Source organism: Chelonoidis abingdonii, chromosome 6 (assembly GCF_003597395.2).
Source record: "Chelonoidis abingdonii isolate Lonesome George chromosome 6, CheloAbing_2.0, whole genome shotgun sequence".
NCBI lineage: Eukaryota > Metazoa > Chordata > Testudines > Testudinidae > Chelonoidis > Chelonoidis abingdonii.
In genome coordinates this window covers 36,082,998-36,094,483 of record NC_133774.1, presented here as the reverse complement: position 1 = coordinate 36,094,483, position 11,486 = coordinate 36,082,998, and the positions used below count along the sequence as shown (strand labels likewise).

Here is an 11,486-nt window from a genome sequence, read left to right as displayed (position 1 = left end):
TTTATAATATCAGTTTTATAAAACCGATTTTAGCTAATTCGATATTATCCCGTAGTGTAGACGTGGCCTAAGTGCCTTTCTTAAAGAGACAGTGCACAGTTTCTGAGATTTCCCCAGCAGCCAGTTCATAGTTTGTGTGTCTCTCTCTCACACACGCTCTCTGTCACACACATACACACACACAGATGCTCTCTCTTTCGCACTCATCTCCCAACACATTTTTTAAATTTTAACACACCTGAAGTGGTCAAAATATTTGTAAGTCATTAAGTCACACTGTACCACTGGCAACAGACTACTTGATGCTACAGAACCTTTAAAAGTTTTCCTCTTGAGTCTGACATATAGTTCAGCAGAATGAACAGGGGAAACACCACACTATTCACTCTTAAAAAAATCTATCACAAAATTACTTACTCTGCACACACAGTTTTGCCAGCTGATGTATGAGCTGACACTAAAACAGACTGATTGTTATCTACACAAAGAATGGCTTCTCTTTGAAAAGCATCGAGAATGAATGGATATTCCTAAAAACAAAAAAAAATGTATTTAAAAGAAACATACTTTATAGCTTAAATTTTCAGCCTCGAAATTTTGTGACTAGTTACCATCTCATTCCACTTGAAAATAGTATTTTATAATAGTTTTTTTTATTCAGATTTTGAATTAACTCACTTTGAGAGTCTAAGCCAGATCCGTAACTGATCTAGGCCTTTATATGTTTAGATTTTGTATGGAGTCTATTACAAAAATAAAATAAGAACAAACCCACAGTTTATACAACTGGAGCCAATGAATGATGCTGCCAAATGGGCAGTGAAAACCAAACCAGAGCAATCTCTCCATCTAGCTCTAACCAAAATCACATTAAAGACAAACATTCATCTACTCATTCAGTGCAGAGACTGTTTTTTAAAGGTTTCCCTTTACTTCACTGTTGCTGATAGGGCCCATTGATCCCCATCTATCTAATTATGGCCTACAGGTTATACATCTGTGTTTTTTTTTTCTTTTAAATCTATAACACACCTTTGCAGCTTTTCCGGTTCTTGGCTTGAGGGCTATGAAGTCTTCATTTGCAGGAAGTGCAACCTGACAATACATATTTTAAACAAAAACAGGAAAAAAACCATCAAGTTTTAGAATGCTTTGTGTTTATGGTGATTCTTAATGATAATGCAGCCACTCTGGTTCAAACTACTATCTAATCAGTACTATCAAGCTAAACAGAGTGCGTCAGGACTCAGGAGACAAACAAAATACAAGGAATTTACTTTTGACTTTTCAACTTTCATAACACTGCTTCTTACGTTTTGTCAAATGCTCTCTTTTTTCTTCAAATCCATCTTTTCAAGCTATCACTAATAAATTCCATTCTCTCCTTTTCCTTGTGTATTATCTACTGTTTTGTCTTCTCTTAGATTGTTAGCAATTCAGGATAAGGAACACTGCAATATGACTAAGCTACTGTTTTACTACTCCTAGGGAAATTCTGCATCAAAAATTAAAAATTCTGCACACATTTTAAAATTCTTCAAAATTATGCATATGAGTCATATAACACAATATAATCACAACGGTTTCAATTACTTTGGCAATGTATTTCAAAATGCCTGTCAGCAAGTATGTCTGTAACAATACAGACCAAAAAAAAAAGAGTCAGGAAACATTTTTTGATAGATTCCTTACTATGCATATTAATACAGAATTGGATGTATCTTTGTTGATAGTTATCTTCTTTCTCAATGAAATTAAATATTTCATTTAAACAAAGTCATTATACTAAAGTACTGCAATGACCAGACCTAAGAGGCCACTAGCGTCTGTCATGTCTTGTCCAAGTTCAAGCTTCTATGTGTATTGTAAGTTTTTGGGTCACACCACTGTAGCGAGAGGAGGATTGGTGAGTTAGCAGTAGTTTAATTGCAGGATAGGAGGTAGTTAGCATGGGGAAGCGTTTATATGTCGGGGCAAGTGCATACATGCACATTTGTGTGGGTTGAGTTGTGTGCCTGGTTTGCCAGCCAACAGCTTTTTGTCTCTGGAAGTAGTAGGTGTGCCCCTGTGCCAGGCACGGGCAGGAGTGTTGGGGAGGCAGGGGGCAGCGATAGCTGGGAGGGTTCAGGCTGACAGAGACTAAAAGAGGAAGGGTGGCGCCACTAGAATCAGATGTGCACAGAGTGGTGCTCAGGATGCACAGTGTGAGTAAGACTGCTGCACCTATCAAGAGGGCCTACGGTTCCAGCCTGCGTGTAAGCTGAGTTATAGGGCTAGAGCAGGGGTCGGCAACCTTTGAGAAGTGGTGTGCTGTCTTCATTTATTTACTGTAATCTAAGGTTCTGAGTGCCAATATACATTTTACATTTACAGGGACCAGTAGACAGAAGCCCAGATTGGAGTTCCATCCGCCGGCCCCTGCCAGTCGGAGTCCCAGCCGTCACCTCTGCTCAGCTTGCTGCCGGCCCAGTGTTAAATCTATCCCAGCATGCAGCCAGCTGAGCAGGGCCAGTGGCCCTTGTACGAAGGCTGTTCACATTGTGCAAAAGAATGAATATCCCTCCACACTTTGGTAACTTCATCCGGACCCAGCTGGTTGCTTTGAGAAGTACTTTGTCCTGACATTTTATCAACTGCTTCATAAACATGTGATGACCAACTTAACTTAATAGTACACTATAAGGTTTTTACATCAAGTCTCGCTGCTAACACAGCAGGCATGCTGATGTGCATGCAAAGACATTAGGGGTGATTACATAACTAATATTTTCCATCTGAAAACATGCAAAACTGGAAAAAGGAAGCATTTTAGTGGAAATCACAAATTGTGTGTGAAAAAATAAATTCTATGGGGAACATTATTCTGCACAAATTCCGAATTGTGTAGTAGTGCAGAATTTTGTGCTGCTTTTACAGATCCAGACTAACACGGCTACCCCTCTGATATTGGAAAGTTGTAACTCAAAAAGGTAAAAGACAAGACATTCATATAAAACAAAATTCTGCACACCATAAAATAAACGCTCTTACAGTGCTCACCTCATGTGTACAACCTTCAACAGTCTCAACAGCTTGCACCTTTACTTTCGGCATCAGCTCTGCCAGACTAAATAAAGAAATGTTAACTAATACTATCAAACTATACTGAGATAGTATTTCTACATCTCATTCCTACATCATTAAATTAAACATTTAAAAAGATTACATTATGATAGAGGGAATTAGTACCAAAACTATTACAGGGTATTAAAATTGCTAACTAATATACTTTAACCACCATTTTTGGATTTGCAAGACAATTTTTAAAATGAATTATATAAATCTTAAAAATTGCCTTATTCTATCAACACCACCTTCACAGCAGTCAGCATATGCTGAAAGCCTCTTAATTCCAACTGTCTTCAAAACTGATCAAAGTATAGGCATGGTGAGTATACTATTGTTTTCAGATCTCCCTCACAAGACTCCCCCCTCTTGATTTCTGAAAGTGCCTGTACCTCAGAAATTAGACTGCCTCTCAGGCAGCAGCCTGAACTGAAGCTGGCAAGCTCCTCTGCTATGGAACCAGTCCCACTTATGACAACAAGGAGGGAACATCTCAACAATGTGACAGGTCATGTAGCCTAACAGAAAAGGCACAAGACTAAGAACAGAGAACTCCTATATTCTCCCAGCTCCAACATGGACTTTTTGCCCTTGGTCAAATCACCGGCTTTCTTCCTTAGTTTCCCATCTGTAAAATGCAGGACTCATTATCTCCCTGTGATACAGCAGCATTGAATTAATTTTTGTGAAGAATAAAAGTTAAAAAATTCCCAAAAATGCATGCAAAACCCTCCACTGACTTAGTCCACTGGAAAAAAATTAAAATGTACATAGACCATAGCACAAGTGGCTAGGTGGTTCTTCCACTGAAGCAGCAGGCTGCAGAGATCAGAAACCTCTCTCTAAGTTTCTGAGGCCAGCACTATGCATAGTGGTTTGATCACTGTGAGCAAGAATCCATCACACTTAGAAATTCTAATCTTTCCAGAATGCTTTGACTAATTTTACCCCTAGCAAGCACAAAGAAGCTTCAGTCTTAAAAGACCTCTAGCCACTTCTAGAGCCACAACTAGATCACAGGTCTTCAACACTTTTCATGACCATACTCCATTCACTATCTTGTCTCTATATACTCCCACAGCTCTTTCCTCTGTATGCCATTTTCCACTGTCCATCATTCAAAGACAATGGTTTGTTTCAGTGAGCTGACCAGCAGCTGCCTCCTTGTGCATCTCTCATTTTCCCATTCCTTTCTATAAAACACAAGCCACAAGTTCATCACCTTTAAGGTGGCTTCAACCAATAACCCACTGACCAATTCCAATGGCAACACTTATTAGTAGCCATTCACACCACACCAGCCCTTTTTGTTTGTTGTAGTCACCACCTTTACATCTTTTTATTTTAAAATCTCCAATGTTGTAACTACTCTTCCCTGTATGACTACACATCTCTTTAATAACATCCCCATGCTTTCTCATTCAGTTAAATAATCCTGAACTTGTGATATAATGCAGACCACTATAACAGTAAACACTCTGCCTATACCAGATAACAAACTAAGTCTTACTTAATATCTTCTGAAACATCCTCCAGCTTGGATTTCTTTCCAAAAATAGCACAATCTGTGCTATCAAGTTCTGACTCTCTTTTGGTTTTCCCTGGGATATTCGTAGCACCTGCTGAAGATTTGCCATCTGAGCGTTTCCTGTAATGCAAACAAACAGATTTGCCATTAAAATACATCACTACCTCAATATAACGCCACCAGACATAACACAAATTTGGATATAAGGCAATAAAGCAGTGCTGGGGGGGGGGGGGGGGTTGTGCACTCCAGTGGATCTAAGAAAGTTCAATATAATACGGTTTCACCTATAACACGATAGGATTTTTAGGCTTCCAAGGACAATGTTATACCGAGGTAGAGGGATACCTCTAAAGGGGAGAAATGGTTCTACTATCTACAGAGGACTACAGTAGAAAATGCTGTTTACAAAGCATAAAAAAGTCTCCCAAATGGCTTCTGGAAAATGCCAAACCCACCTCAGCCTCACGCTCTTGAAGGAGATCACAAGCTGTCTTGGGGAGAGACCGTGGGTATGTAAATCCCCACTAACCCCACAGCGCAAGGGGCCGCCTCTGCCCCAAACGGATATAAACAAGGCCTGTGGCCAACACTGCCAGTACCCCCGTGGGGGGTGGGGGGGACAGCAGCGCTGCATCCCTATAGTCGGACTCGCTACAGCCCCCGCCCGGCCGTGGTGACGAGCGCAACCCCGGTCCCCACGAGCGCGAGCCGGCGTTGGATGGGGAGAGGAGAAGGGTTATACCGAGGCCAAAGCCTCGCCTGCGCCGACCAGCCTCTCACCCGGCCTTGCTGGCAGCCTCGGCCGCAGCCGCTTTGCCCTTCTTGGCCCCAGAAGCGGCGGAATCGCCCTCGAACACGCTGAACAGATCGTCTCCGAAGGCGTCCGCCATCGCTGCAGCCCGTCCCACCGCGCCCCGCGCGCTCCACAGATCTGCTCCTCCTCCGACTCTCCGCTGCGCCGGAAGGGGAAGGCGCGCGGCACGAGCCGGGCTGCACCGGGGCGGAAACCCCGTAGGCGCCCAGTCCACGGGTGGAGATAGAAGAGATGTTCTCCCACAATACAGCGCGCTCCCAGGGGCAAGCATTCCCACAATACAGCGCGGTGCCACCAGCATCCGAATGTGACCTTTGGCCGGAAGTGACCATAGAGTTTCAGCAAGCGCGCGGCGCTGGCCAATCAGAATATTGCTCCTAGCGAGGTGTGAGGCTCTGTGGTACCCGGATGTACAAAGTCCGGCGCTGTGGCTGCGGGGCCCGCCGGCTGCGTTGCCGGGCGGACTCGGAGGCGGCGCCTCTGCTGCGGGTGCTATGGGCGGCAAGAACAAGAAGCACAAGGGAGGCGGTGCTGGGGCTGGGGCCGGGGCCGTTCATGCCGCTGTGTCCGCAGCCGCCGCTGCTGCTGCCAGGGCTAAAGCGGCTGCCGAGTCCGGAGCCGCTGGGGAGGCTGCGGGCAGGAGACCTGCTGTGAGGCCGGCCCTGGCATCCAAGGAGCCCCGCGTCAAGCAAGGTAGCGCCGGTAGGTGTCCCTCTCGTCCCATTTATCTCCCCGTTCTTCTGCCCCTCGGCGCGCCGTTCCCTGCCCCACAGGCCGCTGCGCTTAGCGGGAGGCTCCGGCGCGGATCCCCAGCTGCAGTGGCCGGGGACTGGTCTGGCCCCTCAGGCGCTGCCTGCCCCGCACTTTCCCCAACGCTAAACCCCCCTTCAGCCGCGGAGATGGGCGCGGTCACCCTCCGGCCAAGGGCACAGAGGTGCAGTCGGGACACGCGGTAGGACAGGTTTAGTCAGGGTTGCTGGTGGGAACTCCCTGGGCACTGACTGGTAGCTGGCCTGGAAGCCTGCCTTTCAACACAGGCAGCCCCAAGGGTTCCAAAATCATGAGCTGGACCCACACGAAGCAGGTAATTGACTGAAAAATCAGGACACTTTGAAGATGGGGGTTGCCTTTATGGTTTAGATTTCCACCCACAGCCAGGAGGACTCAACGCTGTTGTTCAAAGGAAACTTGAGACTGAGTTTTAATCAAAGGAGCTGGAGTTTTAGGAAGAGCAAGAGCCTCCCATACCATATGAATTGCCAACACTGTGATTACCAGTAATGGGCGTTCTGCAGTCAGCACCACCCTCAGTGATACTGCTGCAGCCCGTTTGTCTTCTGCAGCATTACACAAGTGTCTTTGTGGGTAGAATTTGGTACTGAAGTAAACATTTCTCATAAAACGTAAGAAGGAATAGTATCCAGCTCACTTACCACCAACTGTGCTGGCTTTTCAGAGCTCATAGGAATAAAAAGCAATAAAAACCTATTTTATTCAGTAAAATCTGCAGATTCATAGATTCAAAGACTCTAGGACTGGAAGGGACCTTGAGAGGTCATTGAGTTCAGTCCCCTGCCCTCATGGCAGGACCAAATACTGTCTAGACCATCCCTGATAGACATTTATCTAACTTTTTCTTAAATATCTCCAGAGATGGAGATTCTACAATCTCCCTAGGCAATTTAGTCCAATGTTTAACTACCCTGATGTATTGAGCTGGATAGTTACAGGGCTTCTATTGCTATAGTATTGGAGCACCTTCCAATTAAAAATGTAAATATCTTGTGTTTTTCTTAGCCACTAGAAAGTTAATTTTTTTAAGAGATTTCTATAAATAGGACTATCATATGTCTTTATACATATGAAGAATATGATTGAACACTAAACCGACCAATTGGACATTTAGTTCTGTATATAGTTAGCTCTGAGGTCATTCTTAACCCTTCATGAAGTGAGTTCCAGTCAAGTTCCACTACTTGTGAAAGTTTTGTAACCTACGCACATGAGCCTCTCTTTACTGGTCAACGTGGAACATTACAGAAGCAGACTCCAGTGGAGCTAGGGCTAATTCCATAGATGGCTGTGGTTAACAAGCATGCATATCTTAAACATAAACTCTCTGCGCAATAGATTTAGAAAGCAGAGCATTGAAGTGATGATCCTGGTAGTTTGGTAGACTGCTGGTTTTTGCATTTGTAATGGAATAGGTACAGGGAGCAGATCTGAGTAAGATGTCTCAGTTTGTGTAGTCTGTATGTAGGGCCCTACAAAATTCACAGTCCGTTTTGGTTAATTTCACGGTCATAGGATTTTAAAGATTGTAAATTTTATGATTTCAGCTATTTAAATCTAAAAGTTCACTTTGTTGTAATTATAGGGGTCCTGGTCCAAAAAGGAGGAGTTGAGGGTGGGGGTGTCTGGGTTGCGGTATTACTACCCTTACTTCTGTGCTGCTGTTGCTAGCAGCACCATTGCCTTTAGAACTGGGCACCTGGAGAGCAGCAGCTGCTGGCCAGGAACCCAGCTCTGAAGGCAGAGCTGCCACCAGCAGCACCACAGAAGTATGAATCGCATGGTATTGCAACCCTTACTTCTGCACTGCTGCTTGCCACTGTCTGGCTGACCAGGTCTGAAGGCAGCAACGCATAAGCAGGAGTGGCTTAGTATGGTATTGCCACTTCTCTGTGGTGCTGCTGGCAGAACACTGCCTTCAGAGCTGGGCGCTGGGCCAACAGCTACCACTTTCCAGCTGCCCACCTCTAAAGGCAGTGCAGAAGTAAGGGTGGCAGTACTGCGACTCCCCTAAAATAGCTTTGTGAACCCCTCTGCAATTCCCTTTTTGGTCAGGACCCCCAATTTGAGAAGCACTGGTCTCCCCTGTGAAATCCCTGTATTAAAAAGCACACAAAAGCACCGGATTCATGGTAGGAGATGAGATTTCATGGTCCGTAACAAGTTTTTCCATTAATTTGATAGGGCCATGTCTATATGTAAAGTAAACTCTGGAATAGGGAGGCGAACAGAAAGTATAATCCAGAAGATTATACTACTAGAAAATTTTGCCAGATTTAATGTGTCTACCAAATACTACGGAATCCCAATCAAGCCATATGCCACAAGATGCTTTAAAATTTCAGTTGCAATAAATCCTCTACCTGAAAAATGTATTAATTCACAAGCAATTCCTGAAATAAAGTAGGTAGTTAAGGGTTGGATATGTCCATCTACTTATCAAAAAATGTTATATACCTTCTATTACACTGTGGGTAAGCCCCTGCTTTAGATCATTTAAATTATATTCCTATCTGCTTTGCTCGTTTAAATAATATTTCTTTGGAATTTGCAGGTCCAAAAACCTACAGTTTTGGTTCCGCACCTGATTCTAGTGCTGCTGCAAATCTGGATAAATCTATCCTTAAAGTGAGTATGTCTTTCAAGAAAAAACAGCTTCATTTGATTTTTAATACCAGGGTTGGAAGGGACCTCAGGAGGTCATCTAGTCTAACCGCCTGCTCAAAGGGAGACCAATCCCCAGACAGATTTTTGCCACAGATCTCTAAATGGCCCCCTCAAGGATTGAACTCACAACAATAGGTTTAGCAGGTCAATGCTCAAACCACTGAGCTAGCCCTCCCCCTTTCTTCCTAGTACTTAATTCTAACAGGAAAAAAAAAATCTTTCTTGTTATTTAGTCTGTAGCTCATGAAAGTGTACTGGACTCTAGAAATCTGCAGGCATTCTTTCTGTTGAGTTTTATGTGAGGAGTGGAGCAGCTTCAAGAAAACAGTCAAGACATATTAGTATTTTCATCATGAGGAAACTTTATCTAATTTGAAATATAATTCTGTGAACTTTAAAATATTTGATCTCTGAAATTAACTTTGGTATATTGTAAAAATATATTGCATGCCAAAGAGCTGTGCAAAACCAGTTTCTTTTGGTGGTGGGTTTTTTATGGGATTTTAGTCTCTTATTGACATAAACTTTGTGTCCATGACAGGATTTTGTTACCTATATAAGATCTAATCCTTTTACATAAGCAGTTTCAATAAGATTGACATGGGGATTAAGGGCAAGCAGGATTTGGTCGATAGTCTGTATATGACAGGTATTCAAAGGATGTTGAAAATAGCCAAATATTGTGGCCTGATCAAATCACTTGTTTTGACTGTGGTTTTTTTTCAAATTAGTATTGTCATATGTCAAAGATCATGTTACAACTTGTCTCGATATAAAATTAATATAATATGACTTGAGCAATCTGGTTGATACAGGGCATTATTTCTTTATGAAAGCCATGTTCTTGTTAGCTGAAACTGCCTCTGTTTTTTTGGAGTAAGAGTATAGCTTTTTTTTCTACATCCTTTCAATTCTTTGAGTCTGCAGAGACCACTAGCAAGGGTGCAAAGCGGGAACTGAACCAAGTCCATCTGCTTATTTCACAGAGCCAGTCACAAAGTAGTTATCTGCAATATTCAGTTGCTGACTGCCCACTGTTTTGGAGCTGAATATGTGTGTTTTGGTTTTAGTTTAAACCAAAACTTTAAATTTAAGATGGCCCAGGTCTCACTTAAAGTTTCAGTGGTGCTCAAGCAGATCTGTATGTTTCTCTAGTTTAAACCTCTCTAAGGGCTACTGTATGTTCAGATAGCTGACAGTTTTTGTTGTTGTTTTTTTTAAGTCCTAGTCCTTTGTCTTTGGGTTGTTTTTTTTCTCACTTGGTCAAAAAGATTTATTTGGCTCCCACTCACATGAACAAATTGCATTTCCCTAAAAGCAAAATAGGCCCTCTCTTTAACAGAGAAAGCTTTCTCCACAATTTAGGTAAGAGAGCATCACAGCTTTGAATATTCTCTTTTCTTTTTTTTTTTTTTTTTTAAATCTTCTGCTAGTATCTTGCCCAATAATATACATAAGAGGTTTCCTAAAGTAGGCGAGAATTGGAAAAATAAAGGGTTTTGCGGGTAAGGAGTCTTCTGCCTTCCTATCTCTTTTTTTTTTTCTTGTCTGTCTCTGATGTTGTAGTGTCTCTTAGTTTATATTTGTAAAATTTTATTTAGTTTATGATAACTAGGATCTGTCTCCACAGGTAGTGATTAACAGTAATTTGGAAAAAAGGATTATTGGAGTAATCAATGAGCACAAAAAGCAAAGTGATGACAAGGGAATGATTTCTAGAAGACTTACTGCCAAAAAATTACAGGTGGAGTATAAATCCCTTTTTTCCCCCCCACCCTCCTAGATCAGGGTTTCTCAAACAAGAGTCGCCACCTATGTAGGGAAAGTTCCTGGTGTGTTTACCTGCCCCATCCACAGGTCCGGCCAGTCATGGCTGCCACTGGCTGCGATCGGCCAGACCTGCGGACGGGGCAAGTAAACACACGGGCCCAGCCCACCAGGGGCTTTCCCTACACAAGCAGCGACCCGTTTGAGAAACTCTGCTCTAGATCAGCATTTATTCAGTGATTGTAAATAAGTTACTTTTCTGTCACTTTTACTTTAGTATTTGGTGTAAGCCAAGTTTTCTCATTTTACAATGCAACATAATTTTGTTAAAAACGCTTTAAAATCTCAGATATCAAATGTAATTGGCCAATAGGATGTCCTCTCCAATGTATGTCAGTAGTTGAAGATGCTTGGATGTGAGGTGAAATAAGTGATCATTTGAGTGGAACATGAGAGGGCTTGAAAACTCCAGTGGTGAGTGGGAAGCTCTTCTTGGCAAGTATGACTGTAAACCACTTACTTTTCCAGAATTTAAGATTTTATTTTAAGAAGTTCTAGTTCTTACGGTGACAAAGAACCTTCCAAACTTAAATAGCTGCAGTATTTCCTGAGGGTGTATATGGCTCTAGTGCCTTTGTTGCTGCAGTTCAACTCCCTATGAGGAGTGTCATAAATGGATAGGTAAGGTAAGGGTTAAGTTTCTTTTACCTGAAAAGGGTAACCGAACACCTGACCAGAGGACCAATCAGAGAACTGGATTGTTTAAAGTCAGGGGCGGGAATTTGTATACTCGGGGTCTTTGTTGTTTTC

General features: G+C 42.8%; 2 protein-coding genes across 2 annotated transcripts in view; one reads left to right on the top strand and one right to left on the bottom strand.

The window, feature by feature from the left end:
• The window catches only part of MTREX (Mtr4 exosome RNA helicase), an 82,188-nt gene extending 76,463 nt beyond the window's left edge, over positions 1-5,725 (bottom strand). The window contains exons 1-5 of the mRNA XM_032769027.2: positions 5,417-5,725; positions 4,616-4,753; positions 3,040-3,106; positions 1,033-1,095; positions 418-530 (exon numbers count right to left, since the gene is read on the bottom strand). Coding sequence (XP_032624918.2) covers positions 418-530; positions 1,033-1,095; positions 3,040-3,106; positions 4,616-4,753; positions 5,417-5,721 — 686 coding nt within the window. The 5' untranslated portion in view covers positions 5,722-5,725. The remainder of the gene's footprint in view (positions 1-417; positions 531-1,032; positions 1,096-3,039; positions 3,107-4,615; positions 4,754-5,416) is intronic.
• Positions 5,726-5,853: 128 nt separating this feature from the next.
• The window catches only part of DHX29 (DExH-box helicase 29), a 53,775-nt gene continuing 48,142 nt past the window's right edge, over positions 5,854-11,486 (top strand). The window contains exons 1-3 of the mRNA XM_032769014.2: positions 5,854-6,143; positions 8,797-8,870; positions 10,540-10,653. Of these exons, the coding sequence (XP_032624905.1) occupies positions 5,945-6,143; positions 8,797-8,870; positions 10,540-10,653 (387 nt within the window). The 5' untranslated portion in view covers positions 5,854-5,944. The remainder of the gene's footprint in view (positions 6,144-8,796; positions 8,871-10,539; positions 10,654-11,486) is intronic.